The sequence below is a fragment of the Anoplophora glabripennis genome, unplaced genomic scaffold (assembly GCF_000390285.2).
Source record: "Anoplophora glabripennis isolate ALB-LARVAE unplaced genomic scaffold, Agla_2.0 scaffold356, whole genome shotgun sequence".
Classification (NCBI taxonomy): domain Eukaryota; kingdom Metazoa; phylum Arthropoda; class Insecta; order Coleoptera; family Cerambycidae; genus Anoplophora; species Anoplophora glabripennis.
This window is the reverse complement of record NW_019416453.1, coordinates 42,660-62,780: the sequence shown is the minus strand read 5'-3', so window position 1 is coordinate 62,780 and position 20,121 is coordinate 42,660. Positions and strand designations below refer to the sequence as shown.

At 30.9% G+C, this 20,121-nt stretch overlaps 3 protein-coding genes across 4 annotated transcripts in view; 1 reads left to right on the top strand and 2 right to left on the bottom strand.

The window, feature by feature from the left end:
- Window positions 1-788: 788 nt before the first annotated feature.
- Window positions 789-6,261, bottom strand: LOC108910041. Its single transcript, XM_018714533.2, has 2 exons — window positions 6,111-6,261; window positions 789-2,101 (listed from the first exon to the last, which is right to left on the bottom strand). Exons 1-2 carry the CDS (start codon window positions 6,202-6,204, stop codon window positions 1,692-1,694), a joined length of 504 nt encoding a protein of 167 aa, XP_018570049.1. The 5' UTR covers window positions 6,205-6,261; the 3' UTR covers window positions 789-1,691.
- Window positions 6,262-10,012: 3,751 nt separating this feature from the next.
- LOC111691554 lies at window positions 10,013-10,666 on the top strand (the record flags this gene model as incomplete). Its single annotated transcript, XM_023454597.1, has 1 exon — window positions 10,013-10,666. A coding segment is annotated over exon 1 (654 nt), but the record flags the coding sequence as incomplete, so codon positions are not given.
- Window positions 10,667-11,869: 1,203 nt separating this feature from the next.
- LOC108910040 overlaps window positions 11,870-20,121 on the bottom strand; it is a 9,677-nt gene continuing 1,425 nt past the window's right edge. The window contains exon 2 of one of the 2 annotated variants that reach the window (XM_023454599.1): window positions 11,870-12,324. In XM_023454599.1, the coding sequence (XP_023310367.1) occupies window positions 11,951-12,324 (374 nt within the window). In that variant the 3' untranslated portion in view covers window positions 11,870-11,950. Of the gene's footprint in view, window positions 12,325-14,994; window positions 15,535-20,121 lie in introns of those variants that run through there. The other variant, XM_018714532.2, reaches the window with a different exon arrangement.

The window sequence follows — 20,121 nt, the reverse complement described above, 5'->3', positions numbered from 1 at the left end:
TAAGAGTTTAGAATATTTCACTGTCTGCTAATTAATTTTCACTAACAAAATTTGACAAACACACTACTCATAACACAAAATAGAAAAACAAAACAAGAAGATAAGAAAGTTAAAGGAAGTTAAAAAATAATTTAAAAGAAAGAAAACTGTCAAAATACATTTCCACCTCCATACACTTCCTAAGTCTACGAATGTTATTTGTTTGTACACGAAAAAGCATTTCTAATGTCTAATATTATCACAATGGAAATTAATTCTTTGTAGCAATTTATCCCTTTTCTGTACTGGGGTTGTGAACACTAATCTTTTCAAGTATCCCGCCAGGAAGAAGTCCATCTGGTTAAAGTCTGGAGAACGTGGTGGCCATGAAATTGGGCCTCCTCTTGAAGGATAAATATTTTCGTACATCAATATTGAGATGGGGAGGAGCCCCATCGTGCATGAATCAAACTAATGTCTAATGGAACATCGTCTAATAGTGGCTGCAAATTATTTTGCATACACTTCAAATATCTATGTCCATTTAGACGTTCCTCAAAAACGTATGGACCTATTAAATTATTACCCCAGAAATTCTTTTTCGCGTACAAACAAATAACATTCGTATAGTTAGGAAGTGTGTGGAGGTGGAAGGTACCCATATTGAAAACGTTTTTTGATCATTTTCTTTCTTTTAAATTATGTTTTTAATTTCCTTTAAGACTTATTCTTGTTTTGTTTTCTATTTTGTGTTAATGTGTAATGTATAAAGTGTGTTTGTCAAATTTTGTTAGTGAGAGCATTAGCAATTAAAAATTAAAAACCAAAAATGGTGGAGGAAAATCACAAATATTATCTAAATTGTTCATTTTACCGAGTTGAACCTAAAGGGTATTATCGTTGACAAATTCCTCAGGGAACTTATTTTTGATACAGGCCAGATTGCGAACGTCATCTATTCTAGGTTGTTAACCATTGGACATAGTCCGTCCCTGGCGTTTTGGGCATAATGAAGTTTCACTTACAGCATCAAAAGCAAGCTGTACGAATGTGTTATCGGTCACCAAATTTGCATCATGCTGAAGTTAACAGTTTAGAGACTGTAAATAAAAATAACTTTTTAATTTTCACATTTGAGGGCCAGTAACTTGTTAATGAAGGCCTGTATGAAAAAATTTATATGAAGAACTGATATTATTTTGACCTCGTTTTGTATTCGACTTTTTTTGTATCAAGTACCGGGACACCCTGTATAATACTAATTAAAATAAAACAAAAACTTTAATAATTTTCTTGAAAATGGTATGGGTTATCAACATAGAACAAGATTTTTCTGTTTTTAAAACGACTTTTCAGAAATTTATGTTGTTTTACCGAAAATGCTATATATTGCGTTTCTACTATTATGAATGCAAAAGAAATATTTCCCAAATTTCATTTGCGCGTGGTTAGCCGCATTGTGGGTTTTTTAAAAAAATGTATTCTTGTAAGGGCACTTTTGTATCCTAACTTTTTTCCGCTATATGTTCATTGTAAACTTTTAACTGAAAGTGTCAATTTCCTGTCTTCTGTCTCGATTTTTGCTGTCAAAGTATAATCCTCAGCAAAAATTACTTTGTAAATTTTTTTATCCTCTTTCCTTAGTTAGTTCATTTTAATTAGCAAAATAAAATTAGCACCTTAAATGATGGTAAAATAAGCAAAAAATTTCTCTACTGCCTTTTAGGCCTGTTATCCTTTACATCGAAGACCCCCGCAGCAGACGAAGTACCCCTGGTTGGGTTACAATTCACCACTATGGTCAGATTACTCCTCGTGGTGATGACTTCGCAGCCCTGCTGTCTGTTTATCTTCTGGCAGATGATCTCCTCCCTCTTGTCCTTGTTGACGACCTTGTAGCACCCAGGTCTCCTCCTCTTATGGTCGCCCTTGCAGTACACCATCACGACCTCGCCGTTCTGAGTCCTCAGGCCGAGGCAATTCTTGTTTTCCCGCAACCACTGGGTGCAGGCCTCGAAGACGTCGTCGTACTCCGGCTTTCGGGGGTTCAGATGGAGGCGAGGCTGGTTGGGGTTGTGTACCTTGTAACACTGACCTGGTTTCTTTTCTATCACGTGCATATCTGGAAAATAGACGTGAGTATACTTGAAAATGAAAATATCATGTTAACCAGATAAGTTTTAGGACTAAAGCGAGGGTATAATTTTTTTTATTAAGAGAAATCGATCTGAGTAGAAAAGATGAAAATGTACTGTACAGGGCAATCACGAGGAAATTGTTCCCTATTTCATATAAAGGTTGTTACATTTAAAAATGTATGTTACGTCTAGAGATCTATAACAAAATGTTGAACATAGATTTAAAAACGTAAGTTTCGTATACTTTAATTCTTAGACTTTACAGAGATGATTAAAGTCCTCTAATAATATCAATAATATAAAAGTATCTGACATAAATGTGTTCGTGTTAACCGATTTAATTTTTTCGGGGATATTATTGCATATTTTCAATTTTTCGTTGGATCTATAGCCTACTTTGATAAACAATGTCTAAGTCGTCTCGTTTAGGTGTTGTCTGATATTCTTTACTTAAATTGAATTGTAAGATCCTCGAAAATATATAATATTTTTGAACCTAAAAAGGATCACAAGATGCGATTTTTATTGCTCGTTCAAGCATGAAAAAATGTATTTCGTGCATTACTTATTTTAATTTGTGAGACTTTTCAAATTGAAATTGTTAGAATTTCTAAGTTATGAATAACCCGATTTTTTAAAAATTTTATGCTTATTTGCTTCTTATAATTTGCGAGATATTAGCGGATTTTCATCTTTTTGCTGCATTGTTCATATAAAAAAATGATTCCACTCATAGCATTGTTTTTAATCCAAAATAGCAAAAACGATATTTTATAAATCAAAATTTTCCTCATGAATCAATTAAATGAGGATCCTTATTGATAGCTAGATTCCTAGATCTAAAAAAATGTGATGTTTTCTTATTATCAATAAAATCCAAGAAAAATAATTTGATTTTTTAAATGAAAGACTACGATAAATTTGACAAAGATAGCTGCAAAATTTAATTTTATTTTTATCTGTTTCTTATAATTTGCGAGATATAAGCGGTTTTTCATATTTTTGCTGCTTTGTTCGTTTAAAAAAATAAATACCATTCATAGCACTATTTTTAATCCAAAATAGCAAAAACGATATTTTATAAATCAAAATTTTCATCATAAATCAATCTGATATTTTCTTATTCTATTCATAAAAAATAAAGTTTATCCTGTCACTAAAATTCAAGGAATGTAGAATCGAAAAAGAGAAGTTTTCAAACATTACGCCTGAAACCCCTGATAGTGTTGGGAAAGGAAAAACTTTCGATAATATGCTAAGTAAATGGTATACGTTTTGTAAAACTGTTGTAGTAACCTATATATTTTTAGTGTTTTTCAAATAAATGTCATATATTTTCTACGTTTATGTCATAATTATTATGTTCTGTTTGACGTGATTTACTTGTAAATATTTTTGTAGTTTTAATTTTAATGCAAAAATATAGCAACAAAAAGTATTTAAATCGCGAACATCTCGCAAATTACAGAAAATATACCCCAATATAGGTACCTTATAAGGTAGAAAGAAAATTAAATTTTGCATCTAGGTACTTGTGTTAAATTTAAACTGATAATTTAAGCCATTTGAAGCTATTAAGTAAATAAAAGATAAGGTTGATTTTTTTATTAAAACCGTATTTTATTTTCAAATTTAATTTCGGACATATTTGACGTATTCAAAGCTACTTCAAATGTCATTTTTTTAACATGACCCAATGGTGGTACTATTTAGATTTCAACAAATTCAAAAATGTGATAAGATACAGACGATTCCATCTGAAAAATAAAATTAAGTAAGAAGAAACGGGACACATTGTAGAATCGTACATAATTTGAAACTAAGAATAAACTAATTTTAGACACTTTTCGTATTACTGATATTACTACAATTATGTATTTGCAAGATAAGTTTACCGATGATTAATATATTTTTAGACTAAGTACATATCAAAAATTTCTGAAAAACCGACTAAACAAAATGGTGGAATAAAGTAAAAGGGCTCAACATGTACAGGGTAAATTACTATATTTTGACCCTGCCTTTAACTTTTTTGTTGTAAGAGTTATAAAAAAATGTGAAATACAAAAGTTGCTCCATTTTTTTTAATTTTTCGAAAATGATAGTTAAAAAACAAATGAAATCCAAACAAGATGGCCGCAGACTTTGTTAACTTAAATGGAACACTGTAGATTTTTGCATATTTGGATCGAACGTTTCCTGTCGAGCATAATCATATAGGGTTTGTTGGGTCCATCTCTAACAATAAGCAAGATACTATTAAAAAACGAAAATAAGGCTTTTTATTAAGAAAATATCTTGTAATTGTTAGACCTCTTTCAGGCATTTCTGCTTTTTTTACCAATTACATAAAGATTTACAGATTTATAGTTATAATATATTTTATATGTCGGACATTGATACTGTCCAAAATGCGTATAAGTATTTTAACTATATCTCACTAATTAGGCCGTGAGAGGACTAATTACTCATGGACAATGTTTGGTCGTGACAGTGACAGGTAGTAATGTCATGATAACATTGTTATTGATTAACAGTTTGAATAGTTATCTATTTAAAATAGGTTACACAGAAGTAGAAAATTGAAGTACCTATTATTTGGAAATAGAGTATAGAGAAGAACTTTAATCTGTTTTAATTCCTATAATATTTTAATTTCCTAGTTTTGTGTAACCCATTTTAATTAAATAATAATACAAACTGTCAACCAATAACAATGTTGTCATGACATTACCTGTCACTGTCACGGTTATTGTCCATGAGTAATTAGGCCTCTCACGACCTAATTAGTGAGATTTAGTTAAAATACCTATACTCATTTTGCACCATATCAATGTCCGGTATGTCAAAATATATTACAACTAAATCTGTAAATCCTTACGTAATTGTAAAAAGTCTAACAATTATATATCTTATTTTCTTAATAAAAAAAGCTTATATTCGCTTTTTAATAGTATCTCGCTTATTGTTAGAGATGGACTCTATATGGCTATGCTCGACAGGGAACATTCTATCCAAATATGTAAAAATATACAGGGTGTTCTATTTAAATTAACAAAATTATAAAATTCGCAGCCTTTTATTTAAACTTCATTTGTTTTTCTTTTATAATTTTCGAAAAATACGTAAAAAATCGTGCAACTTTTATATTTCACATTTTTTTATAACTCTAAAAACAAAAAATTTAATGGATTGTCAAAATATAGTGTATGTGTTTAAATATATTGAAACGAATATATAAACAAAGTACAATAATATGCATGTGCATACTTCCATTCCATTTTATACAACGTTTATTATTGAGACTGGACATATCTTTAACTGCTAAAACGATTAATTTTATGCTTATAACAACTATATTTATTATCTAATCTCTAAAGGTTATACCTACTTATTTTCCGTGGTGAAATGAATTGTTATATAAAACATGAAAAAATTCCAAATAGAAATACTATAAAGTTTTACTGAAATTTTGTATTTTTTAGTATTTCGTAAAATGACGTTCTAGTTTTAGTTTAATTTTAATTTAATATCAGAATAATCATTATCTACGAAATCCAAAAACTATTGTAAAAAATATTGGATTTTTGTGTCATTATATGAAGAAAATAAAATATTGAGAAAAACTAATACTTTTGTGATAGATTTGAAATTTTTAGAAGGCTTTATTTTCTGTGTATCACGTTCGGATTTCTTCTGTGCTAAATTTAAATTGTGCAAGTTGTTTTTAGGAAATCCACTGACACTATCGATTTCTTTTTCCTTTGCTGAGATTTTAGTTTGCTATCCTATTTATAAAATTGAAAATATATTATTTTTTTATGTACAGTAAAAAGTGAGAAGTTTTTCTTCTCTTTTCTAGAAATTTCGCACTTAAAACTTTGCTCATAACAAACCATTCAAACATTCACTTGAAAATTAAAATAAAACACTTTTTTAATAGGCTACCTATTCCCAAAAGCCTATTTCTGACTTCCCTATCGAAAAACTTACCTTGGCAAGATGCGAGAACCAAGAAGATCACACAGAGAGCAGCGTACACCAGCTCCATATTGAATTTCACTAAACCACTGAATATTAAGTACATATGACTTTATAAAGTGGTAATTACGGTATACCTCGATTAAAAAAAAATCCAGTTACCAGTTCTGCCATTGCACGGCTATTGCTTGTCCTTCGGCATGCATTCTGCATTACTTTAATTACTCTTGCAGAGACGGCGACCCGCGTAGCCTTATTGGTGAGAGCAGCACGAGCGGTAAATCTTATAAATAAGTTGATATTATGAAACGAACCACGAGTTTACCGAAAGGAAGATGATGCGATTTCTCCAATAAATCTATATGAAAGTTTGCGAAATATCTTTTTCAGATTTAATTTGATGGGAAAAATGGATTTTCAATAGGGAGTTTTGCACAAATCATCCTGCATATTTCCGAAAAAAATTACAAGATGGCTATAGAACAGTGAGTATTTTATATACATATTATTTTGAATTAATCGTGGATTACTTAAACTGACTGAACTAATTATGTGCAAAAATTTGCCCATAATTTGTTTCAATACACAAATCTGCTATCCAGTGGCGGAGATACTGGGAGATACCGTCACTAAGGACGCTAGAATTTCGACGTCACTGGATATTCTGAGAATCGAATAAGTGCATTGAATTCCAGTTGGTATTTCTAAAAAATCTAAGTATTTTTTGAGAAATTTTGAATATTTAAAATGACCCTTCAATACAGGGTGTTATTTAAGAACGTGGCCAAACTTCAAGGGGTGATTCTTTGAGTGATTCCAAGACGAAAAGTTTATATAAACATAGGTCCGGTAATACATCGTTTTCAAGATACAGAATGTCAGTTTTTTAAAAAAAACGTTTTTTTTTTGTAAAAATCTTAATAATAAAAAAAAGTGAGCCACTGACTTTTTTAAAACTTTTATAATTTTTTTCACATTAAGCAACTAAAAATATAACTTTTTTGTCGCTTGAATTTTTTCCGTAGCTTGCTTCCTTTTTGGAGACAAAAAAATTAAAATCACTTATTGGGTGTCCCTGGGACAATATAATAAAAAATTTAAATTACCAAACTCTCAACTGGGGTATACCTGTCATTTGCATCCATATCAATAGTCTATTCTAGTCTAGATCGTTACAAAAATTAATGCTAGCTAAAAAAATGTTTGTTTTAATTATTAAAAATTATTTTTTATTACCTTAAGTTTCATTAATATACATTATAAGTCACGTGACCAGTAATTATTATTATTAATTTTCGGAAAATATTAAAAATTATTTAAATAATAAAGTCAAAATTACCTTAAAATACAACATTCTGTTTCACCGGCTGTGATTTTGTTATTTTTCACGAGATTCCATTCAACCAATCAGCGGTCACATTATTTCGAGCGTAAACGTAATGATTTGTCATTGTTCATTGTAAACGAATCAGTAGTATTGGTGACCCCAAGATTTAAGGATTGTTCGTTACCAGTAGCAGCTCTGCAATATTGGTTGCCTAAGCTCGGCTCTTCCGTGACTTGTAAACATTTATGAAGACTGTATGTATTTCTTTACATATCAACAGGACCTATGTTTAATTTATGAACGCCTTTTTATGGATTTTAAGGTGTTTTATCACCAGGTAAAGTTTGGATTATGCAATACGGTACACCCTGTATGAAGAGAGTATGGAAATATTATAATGAACTTTTACATTTCTAATAAAGTTTCTAAATATAGGGTGTTTAATGATGGGACACATCAGTGTGGGACAATCTGGGCAAGTATGGAAAGATCATTTAAAAAAATCCTGGATTGTGGATTTATATAGTGATTCATGAACATAATGAATATAACTTTTGGTCGCTCGTGGAAAACAATTTATTTTTCGGATGTGCTACACAGCTTGTAACAAAGATGCTTGTCCAAACTTTAATTGCAGACATATGATACAAATTAACAAAAAAAGTTTCTACAGGATGGTCCGAATTTTATGCAGGAAACTTCGGGGGCAGATAGATTTCTTTAAAATAATATGTGTTTGCCTTATAAACATTGGTCTGGAACAGACCCGTTTTAGAGATACAGGGTGTTGCAAGGCCTACTATCACATATTATCTGTACCAAACTTTATTGGGATCGATTAATAGATTCTGAAGATATAAACAAAACATATATTTTTTAACAACTTCAACACCTTGTATCTCTAAAACGGGGCCGTTCCAGACCTATGTTTATAAGGCAAATACCTATTATTTTAAAGAGATCTATTTGCCCTCGAAGTTTCCTGCATAAAATTCGGATCACCCTGTATAAATAGGTGTCCGGAAACCTTTCATTTACGATAAGGGTAAAATTAATAAAAATATGAGTATTATAATAATTTGCAATAAACATTTGAGAGAATCCATGTAAATAATACTTCATTTTATTCATAGATAATGCGGTTACTTGAATAATAGTTGTTTTTATTTAAAAAATAATTTGGGTACTGTTAATAACAAATAGTTAAACATAGGTAGTCTAATATTTTACCATTTATTTTAAAAAATGTATATGTATTTAGCAACACGTTGTACAAAACATGTGTTTCATATAATCACAAAAAAAATTGGTGCCTGTAAAAAAATTGTTAAACTGAAATAAGTAATTTGTTTGTGTATAAGGCCAAGGAAATATTTCTTTCTTTCGATTATAAAATAAGTCAACAATTTTCGACTTACTTTTTTGTAGGAAATAACTCCAATTTTTTCATTTCAAATAATTTTTTCAACGATATATAAAAAATATACCAATTTAGTTACCTTACTACAATTTTGCTTCATTAAAATGTTGTAGGCCTTTCAAATATTATTTTATTTCATTTTTTTAAAGACTTCTTTGGGATAGACAAATATGAATTTACACTTATTTTTTTTTACCTAGAATTTATTAAAAAAACACCTAGGACAGTTTTTTTTGTCTCTTTGAAGTCAATTTGAGGAGAAGCAAGTTTATGAAACGTCACTTTATTTTCTGAAAAAGGTATATTTATTTGTTATGTCACAAAAGGCATAGTTCACATCGAAACAGTTGCCTATGTATGTTATTTTTATGATTTCAGGTAGCATGTATGTTTTTTATGATTTCAGGTAGCATTTTATGATTTCAGGTTGCATTTAATAATTTCAGGTAGCTGAAAGTACATCTATCAGTGACAAAAATCATCTGTTTTTATTGTCACACTTCCCATGACTTTTGTATTAACAATTAATCATTGTTTTTTCAATATTTATTCAATATTGTTTTATCACTGCACCCATATAAGGGTGATTCATTAATAATGGGACAGAGCTTAAGGGCATGTTGCTGACCTCAAAATAGAGCGATTAAGCCAAATATGCCTTATCCGAATGTTGCTCCTTTTCGATCTACAGGGTATTAAAGTTGAAAAAATATTTTCGATTTTTTGAAATATCTTGAGCATCTTTGAACGGATTGTCTTGAAAGTTTGTACACCTATGTTTTCTGAGGTGGTAATTACGGAAATGGTAACTATTTTGCAATCACATCTAGGATGCGCTAGTTGTAGTGTTCCGTCGGAGTAAACATATCTCAAACTTTTTTGTCCTTCAAAAATCTGAATTTCCAATATGAAATTATTAAACTACGTTCAATTCTAAATAAAAAAGATATACCTGTTAAAAATCGATAAACTTAACCGTTTTCGAAATAAGAACGATTTACTATTTCTTTACAAAATTATTTGTTTGAACGTACGCCTTTAAATAAGATGACTTAAATGAAGTAGGCCGCTGTCAATGAAATGTCATGTATTATTTATGTCAATTCTAAGCAACTTATAAATACTAGACAGTTTAGTTCTTCTTCGTTTGTGATTTTTTTCATTAAAATGCCGCGTCATAATGATTATTCGTTTGTTGAAATGAGAAACATGGTATGTGTGTATGCCCAAGAAAATTATTGTGGTCGTCATGCAGCAGCGAGGTACTTGGAGTTATATCCAAATAACAGACAACCTAACCACAAGCTTTTCAAGACGTTGTACGACAGATTAGGAGAAACGGGATCATTTCGCCCTAAACGAGACGTTGGAAGGCCTAAAGTATTAGCGGCGGAGCAAGAAGAGGATGTTTTAGTGCGAATTGCCGAAAACACGCAAACAAGCACACGCCGAATTTCATCAGCTACTGGTGTAAGTCAGCCTTCCGTCTTCAGAATACTCCACAAAGAAAAATTGTATCCTTACCATTTTCGTCCGGTTCAACAGTTGATGCCACAAGATCCTCCTGGTAGATTTCGGTTCGCACAGTTTCTTCGTCGGCAACAAAATGCTGACCCTACATTTTATAATAAAATATTGTTTACGGACGAAGCTACATTTACCCGGCGCGGTGTATTTAATTGGAGAAATAGCCATTCCTGGGAACTGGAAAATCCTCACTTGCCACGAGAACAACATTTTCAGCATGAATTCTCAATAAATATTTGGTGTGGAATACTTTCCGATAACATTTTGGGACCATTTGTGTTACCCCGTCCACTTAATGGGGAAAATTATTTAAATTTTTTAACAAATGACTTGCCACTCGTTCTTGAAAATATCCCCTTAAATTTACGGCAAACCTTTTGGTTTATGCATGATGGTGCTCCCGCACATTACTCCCGACCAGTAAGAGAATATCTTGATATAAGTTTTCGAAACCGTTGGATTGGTCGCGGCAGCGAAGTGCCTTGGCCTGCGCGTAGCCCTGATTTAAATCCCCTAGATTTTTATTTCTGGGGTAACGTTAAATCTTTAGTTTATAAAGATGTTATACATACTCGAGAAGAGCTGTGGGCAAAAATACAAGAATCTGTTAACATTATCAGAGACCAACAAAGAAGTCTATTCAGTGTCAGACAAAATTTTAACGAGAGAATAAAAAAATGTATTGAAAACAATGGTCGCCACTTTGAGAATCTTTTGTAATTAGACTTAAGCATAATAAAATTTTCAGTTGTTACTGTGTTTGTCTTAATTCGTAATTAAGTCATCTTATTTAAAGGCGTACGTTCAAACAAATAATTTTGTAAAGAAATAGTAAATCGTTCTTATTTCGAAAACGGTTAAGTTTATCGATTTTTAACAGGTATATCTTTTTTATTTAGAATTGAACGTAGTTTAATAATTTCTTATTGGAAATTCAGATTTTTGAAGGACAAAAAAGTTTGACATATGTTTACTCCGACGGAACACTACAACTAGCGCATCCTAGATGTGATTGCAAAATAGTTACCATTTCCGTAATTACTACCTCAGAAAACATAGGTGTACAAATTTTCAAGACAATCCGTTCAAAGATGCTCAAGATATTTCAAAAAATTGAAAATATTTTTTCAACTTAACACCCTGTAGATCGAAAAGGAGCAACATTCGGATAAGGCATATTTGGCTTAATCGCTCTATTTTGAGGTCAGCAACATGCCCTTAAGCTCTGTCCCGTTATTAATGAATCACCCTGTATACTAAATTAAAAAGTTCCAAATTTCATATTCGTTTCGTCACATCGGAAAAGCTTCTCCTGTATATTTTAATGTTTGCATTAGATTAAATAAATACAGAAATCTGAGAAATTTGTGTTGCAATAATTATTGAAAATTATTAAATTAAACTGAAAGTTATTGTGCTTCTCTTTATGAAAACCGAGAAAGGGGTCTTAATACTTATCTGCTTTATTCTTCATTGATGTATAATTATAATACCTGATCGTTATAAATAAGTTAGTATTTATTATATCCGTATTAAAAGTGATAGTAAAAAATTAAGTACAATGCGTTTATCGATATTTTACGTCGGTTTAAGTTTAAGAGATTTCACATAAATAATATTCCTGCTTTCTTCCACTGGGTAACAGAAGACTTCCACGTTGACCCCGGTAGGTGTGGAGATCACCTCACAACCCCGAGCTTGGTCCATTTTCTGGCAGACGGTGCCTTTCGTTTGGTCAGCATTTATTATTTGATAGCATCCCGGGTTTTCTTGTTCGTCTTCGTTGCAATCCAAATTGATGATTTCACCGTTCTGAGTTCTCAGACCCAAGCAGTTGTTGATCTCAGGGATGTTTTCGGTGCAAGTCTTGAGGGACCTGGACAGGTATATGGGTTTGCCCTCGGGGTAGATGTCGAAACATTGGCCGCGTTTTGGCTCTATTAAGTGTAAGTCTGGAAAAGACAAAAAAACAACAGTTTCAAATGTACGGAGTGTTGGAAAATCTAAGTTGATTTTTGAGCAGTTTTTTGCACCAGTCTACAAGTAAGGGACATAAAAAATAAATATGATATTGTGTATAAACTAATAGTAAGTTAAAGTGGGCAAATATTAACAATAGAATTGTCAAAAAAAATAATAACTCGTTTCTAAAGTTAGTACTGAACAAAAATAGTGCTTCTTTAATTTTTCATATGTTTTTTTCTATTTGCTTGTATAAAACACATACAGGGTGATTCACAACTTACCGAAAAAAAAAAAATTGGGAATAGATGCATCATGAAAATAGAGTCAATATCGTATAAAATTTTTTTGTAAAATTCTTAAAGTTTCCAAGGAAAAAATTATTGAACTTGTATTCAAAACCCTTACATCGCTAGGCTACTGTAGACTCTAGCGTCATTCGCGTTGTGTGCTGTACGCAATTCGCTCTCACTCCACGTGGACCCAGACGATTCCGAATACTGAAATACAATTTTAATATTAAAGTTTTTACGATAGTGTTTACATTACTTTTTTAAGTGTCAAAAATGGCTTACTGTATAGCAATTCGGAGTTGATGTATCGTTTTAATTTATGGTGAAGCAATACAACATTTGTGTTAGTCGTAGAAACTAGGTACGATGGGCCCAAATGTGTCTACACGTCGGTGGACAAAATTTTGAAACGTTGTTGTAACAATAGGTATGTCAAATTATTTTATTAAATAAAACCGCAAATTAATTTTATTATTTAATAATAACAATAGCGGCAGAAGCAGTTTAATTTGCTTATATAAAATAGGTGTTATAAAATGTTATTTATTTGTTTCTTTAGGAAAGAAATTATTTAAATTTTTTGTCCGTTCATTTTTTATTACACTTTGCTACCGACTGATTGTTTGAAGGTCAGGATTTACTGTGGACCAATTTCCAGTGCCGTGCAGAAGTGTTTTTTTAAATCATTTTCGAACTGCCCTTTTTGATTTTTTTACAAAATTGTATTTGTAAGGGTCTCCTGTACATTCAAAATTTTGTTTGGATAAGTTTGGAATCACCCTGTATATACTGTGTGCGGCAGTTAAAACCCCCTAGAATAATTTCTATAATTTTTTCAAAGCCTTCTGGGCTAATTATTTAATAAAAATAAAATAAGTAATCAGTTTTTTATGCAAGGTGTTTGAAATCGTACAAAGTAGCATTGTGAAAGTAATTGAAAAGTACTTAATTTCGCGAATAATATCCACCTGGAAAGAAAGGGATATAAAGCTTGTACTGGTCAATTAAAAATTTGATTTCAGCAGTATTACCTTATCTGATTCGATGCAATAATAATTTTTTATACAGTGACTTAAGGGAAAAAAGTCCACATGGAAATATAAATTTCCATGTGTGTAAAGTGCCGCCACTTTTATTAAAATCACTTGTTTTGTAAAATTATATATTTAGTCTGGAAAACCTTGAAAAAAAATTACAAATAGACACCTCGATTGTTGCAATATCTTAAAAATTATGGGAGATAAGAGAATGTTTTTAAGTACATGTCATAATTTTAGGTTATTGGTATTCTGAACAAAATAAAAAAGGTTATAATAAACTTAGGAACTCAAACCATCTACTTTCAAATACATAGTTTGGTGTAGTTTAACAAATATCACATTTACTTCAGTATCTCTGAAGATGTTCAATTCAGCTTGATGGCTCTATATTCTCGTCTGATTAAGCAGAAATTAACTGAATTAGTTTACAAATGTGTCAACAATTGGTGGAGATTCTGACATTAAGAAAAGCAGAATTTTCTCACGTTTATTACTTTGAAAATTCCATAATTCCATTTAATTAATAATATTCAGAGAGAAAAAAGGTATGTGGTATTTTTAAAATTTATACCTAATAAGCTTATTTATTACCAAGCTGTCACAATTGGTCCGCTAGCCATTGGCGCTGTCATGTCAGATTTCCTTGTAATCGAACGATTTCTTTTACGATTTTTGTTGTCTTTTAATGCACAATTGTGTGTAATTTTGTCGAGCGCAGTTAATGCTAAAAAACAGCAAATTATTCATACTATACTAGCTAAAAAGAAAACAAATTTACCGGTAAGTGGCTATAAAATTATTAACATATAAAAACTATTCAGGTGGAAAACAAAACAGAGATATATTTTTTGGAACAGAAACAATTTTGAGAAAGTAAAGGAAAATAATGAGTTCTAAAAATACGTACTTAATCTGGTCCCTTCGTCTAAATGTTTGATTTTTTATTATTTTTTTTTATAAAATTAATCAAAAAAACAAGGAGTAATAAATTATGTACTCAGGTCAGCATTCCAGCTTTATCAGTAGTAAATTTGTCCAACNCTCAACTTAACACCCTGTAGATCGAAAAGGAGCAACATTCGGATAAGGCATATTTGGCTTAATCGCTCTATTTTGAGGTCAGCAACATGCCCTTAAGCTCTGTCCCGTTATTAATGAATCACCCTGTATACTAAATTAAAAAGTTCCAAATTTCATATTCGTTTCGTCACATCGGAAAAGCTTCTCCTGTATATTTTAATGTTTGCATTAGATTAAATAAATACAGAAATCTGAGAAATTTGTGTTGCAATAATTATTGAAAATTATTAAATTAAACTGAAAGTTATTGTGCTTCTCTTTATGAAAACCGAGAAAGGGGTCTTAATACTTATCTGCTTTATTCTTCATTGATGTATAATTATAATACCTGATCGTTATAAATAAGTTAGTATTTATTATATCCGTATTAAAAGTGATAGTAAAAAATTAAGTACAATGCGTTTATCGATATTTTACGTCGGTTTAAGTTTAAGAGATTTCACATAAATAATATTCCTGCTTTCTTCCACTGGGTAACAGAAGACTTCCACGTTGACCCCGGTAGGTGTGGAGATCACCTCACAACCCCGAGCTTGGTCCATTTTCTGGCAGACGGTGCCTTTCGTTTGGTCAGCATTTATTATTTGATAGCATCCCGGGTTTTCTTGTTCGTCTTCGTTGCAATCCAAATTGATGATTTCACCGTTCTGAGTTCTCAGACCCAAGCAGTTGTTGATCTCAGGGATGTTTTCGGTGCAAGTCTTGAGGGACCTGGACAGGTATATGGGTTTGCCCTCGGGGTAGATGTCGAAACATTGGCCGCGTTTTGGCTCTATTAAATGTAAGTCTGGAAAAGACAAAAAAACAACAGTTTCAAATGTACGGAGTGTTGGAAAATCTAAGTTGATTTTTGAGCAGTTTTTTGCACCAGTCTACAAGTAAGGGACTTAAAAAATAAATATGATATGGTGTATAAATTGATAGTAAGTTAAAGTGGGCAAATATTAACAATAAAATTGTCAAAAAAAATAATAACTCGTTTCTGCCGTTAATACTGAACAAAAATAGTGCTTCTTTAATTTTTCATACGTTTTTTTCTATTTCCTTGTATAAAACACATACAGGGTGATTCACAACTTATCGAAAAAAAAAATGGGAATATATGCATCATGAAAATAGGGTCAATATCGTATAAATTTTTTTTGTAAAATCCTTATAGTTTCCAAGGAAAAAATTATTGAACTTGTCGTATTCAAAACCCTTACATCGCTGGGCTACTGTAGACTCTAGCGTCATTCGCGTTGTGTGCTGTACACAATTCGCTCTCACTCCACGTGGCCCCAGACGATTCCGAATACTGAAATACAATTTTAATATTAAAGTTTTTACGACAGTGTTTACATTACTTTTTTAAGTGTCAAAAATGGCTTACTGTATAGCAATTCGGAGTTGATGTATCGTTTTAATTTATGGTGAAGCAATACAACATTTGTGTTAGTCGTAGAAACTAGGTACGATGGGCCCAAATGTGTCTACACGTCGGTGGACAAAATTTTGAACCGTTGTTGTAACAATAGGTATGTCAAATTATTTTATTAAATAAAACCGCAAATTAATTTTATTAATTAATAATAACAATAGCGGCAGAAGNACGTAGTTGCACGTTGTTGTAGAGGAATATCTTCTAACAAACCTGGCAAAATGTTCTCGCAAAAATTACTGCAATTTTCACCATTCAGTATTCTTGGCAAAAAATATGGACCTATGATCCTTTTCCAGACCAACGTTTTCTCATAATGCCAATAATGAAGGTTATGGTGATTGAAAATTCCTTGTTGGTTGGAATGAGCTTCATCGGTAAATAAAACATTATAGAAAAAATCTGGATTGCGCTGAAATTCTTGTAATGCCCATCTGCAAAAATGTACTCTTAATTGGTCGTCTCCGGGATGCAGCATTTGAATTGGTTCTACATTATACGGATACAAGCTGTACCTTTGAAGACATCTATGGACAGTGGATTGGATATGATGCCTATTTCTTGGAAATATGCGTGTATGTACTGGTGGTAGGATTATTCTCAACATCCCGCAGTAACCTTCTTCCTGTTGCCATGTCAATTTTCGAGGCCGACCGGCATACAAAGAATATTTTGGAGCTACGCATCCTGTTTCCACAGAACGCATTTCTACATTTTAGATTGTTTTGTGATCGAGATNATTTAGTCTAGAAAACCTTGAAAAAAATTTACAAATAGTCACCTCGATTGTTGCAATATCTTAAAAATTATGGGAGATAAGAGAATGTTTTTAAGTACATGTCATAATTTTAGGTTATTCGTATTTTGAACAAAATAAAAAAGGTTATAATAAACTTAGGAACTCAAACCATCTACTTTCAAATAGGTACATAGTTTGGTGTAGTTTAACAAATATCACATTTACTTCAGTATCTCTGAAGATGTTCAATTCAGCTTGATGACTTATATTCTCGTCTAATTAAGCAAAAATTAACTGAATTAGTTTACAAATGTGTCAACAATTGGTGGAGATTCTGACATTAAGAAAAGCAGAATTTTCTCACGTTTATTACTTTGAAAATTCCATAATTCCATTTAATTAATAATATTCAGAGAGAAAAAAGGTATTTGGTATTTTTAAAATTTATATCTAATAAGCTTATTTATTACCAAGTTGTCACAATTGATCCGCTAGCCATTGGCGCTGTCATGTCAGATTTCCTTGTAATCGAACGATTTCTTTTACGATTTTTGTTGTCTTTTGATGCACAATTGTGTGTAATTATGTCCAGCGCAGTTAGTGCTAAAAAACAGCAAATTATTCATACTATACTGGCTAAAAAAGAAAACAAATTTACCGGTAAGTGGCTATAAAATTATTAACATAAAAACTATTCAGGTAGAAAACAAAACAGAGATTAATTTTTTGGAACAGAAACAATTTTGAGAAAGTAAAGGGAAATAATGAGTTCTAAAAATACCTACTTAATCTGGTCCCTTCGTCTAATTGTTTGATTTTTTATTATTTTTTTTATAAAATTAATCAAAAAAACAAGGAGTAATAAATTATGTACTCAGGTCAGCATTACAGCTTTATCAGTAATAAATTTGTTTAACAAAGCGGCACTCAACACGTGTTATTTCAAGTGCATGTGGGTCATAGGGAAAATTAAATAACGAACAATACTTTCTTTTACTAAAAATAATATAAACAATAATGTAATTCAGTTTATGTATAAAAACATTTGAAATAAATATTAATAAACAAAAAGTAATAAGTATTAAACAGTGCACAACACACGTATAAAAAAACTGGCGAAAACCAGTAGACTCAATTTATGTTTGATTGAATCTTCATAATGATTGTATTTCATTCCTACTGGAATAAATATAACCCCGAATGGAAATTACCATGTCGGACCTGCCTGGAAGTTCATTATTTAATTATGCAAATATTACTTACATCATTAGTAGATGTCGAACAGTCGTTCTCTTCAGATTAAGATATTTTATCACCGCCGCGAATAAGTTTCGCTAAAACAAGGGTAGAAACATACTCGATGATGCGATCTATAATGGATCTCACCTAGATTGTGGAACCGATGTCAACGATGAAAATAAATTACGTGTTTTACAATGACGCAATGACATAAATTTTATAATCAGTGTTCACTTTATTTTATGTTGATCCGCACGTATTTGCCTTTGGTGCGCTGCCAATTATGACAGCTCTATTTATTTCACAGTTGTATAAATCTAAAATAAATGCAAAACTATCTGTTTACAAAAAATGAATTTTTTTGAATTAGCTTAATACTTTTAAAATAAAGTAAAAAATTACGANATCCATCTAGTTATTTAAACTATTACCAGAACACGGTACAATAAAACATATTTGTCTGTAATTATGTCGAGCGTAATTAGTAGCTATAAAATTAATAATATATAAAAATTATTCAGGTGGAAAACAAAACAGATATATTTTTTGGAATACAAAAGAATTTTATGAAATTAAAGGAAAATAATGAGTTCTAAAAATACCTATTTAAGGTGCTCCCTTCGTTGAAACCTGATTTATTTTTTTTATAAAATTAATAAAAAAAAGGCAAGAAATAATAAATTATGTACTCAGGTCAGCATCCCAGCTTTATCAGTAGTAAATTTGTCCAACAAAGCGGCACTCAACACGTGTTATTTCAAGTGCATGTGGGTCATAGGGAAAATTAAATAACGAACAATACTTTCTTTTACTAAAAATAATATAAACAATAATATAAACAATAATGCAATTCAGTATATGTATAAAAACGTTTGAAATAAATATTAATAAACAAAAAGTAATAAGTATTAAACAGTGCACAACGTGTAAAAAAACTGGCGAAAACCAGAAGACTCAATTTATGTTTGATTGAATCTTCATACTGATTGTATGTAACCTACCGTTTGATATAGTAAATAAAAAAACATTTCATTCCTACTGGAATAAATATAACCCCGAATGGAAATTACCATGTCGGACCTGCCTGGAAGTTCATTATTTAATTATGCAAGTATTACTTACATTAGTAGATGTCGAACAGTCGTTCTCTTTAGATTAAGATATTTTATCACCGCCGCGAATAAGTTTCGCTAAAACAAGGGTAGAAACATACCCGATGATGCGATCTATAATGGATCCCATCTAGATTGTGGAACAGATGTCAACGAAGAAAATAATTCACGTGTTTTACAATGACGCAATGACATAAATTTTATAATCAGTGTTCACTTTATTTTATGTTGAACCGCACGCATTTGCCTTTGGTGCGCGGCCAATTATGACAGCTCTATTTATTTCACAGTTGTATAAATCTAAAATAAATGCAAAACTATCTGTTTACAAAATATGAATTGGTTTGAATTAGCTTAATACTTTTAAAATAAAGTAAAAAATTACGAGAGTTAAAAATAAAATATTTGTTTTTTTTAAGAAATATTTATTTTTGATGCTACATTGTATTTAAAAGTGTATTCCGAAAAAATAATCTTATACTATTTTTTAATTATTAACAGATAATAATTTGAAAATGGCTCGTCTTTTGTATAAATTAGAAGATACCGTTTTTCTTTAATTTTATTTCCTATAATTCTTAGAGGTTTTCAGTGACAGTATCTCTTAGTATTTCCGCCACTGGTTAGCAAATATGTGTGTAAATTCTAATTTTAATAATTTTTTAAATTAATTAACAAATTTTTAATTAAATTCAAAATTGATAAATGTGAGTTTTCCGTTATAACTTATTTTAAAAATAAGAAGAAAAGTCCAATTTCTCACAATCCTTTTATTTTTTTAAAATAGACTACCGGTTTCGAGGTCAAACTTTTTCACCTCATCTTCAGGTCCTACAAGGCTACAATATAATATAAGTTTTTAAA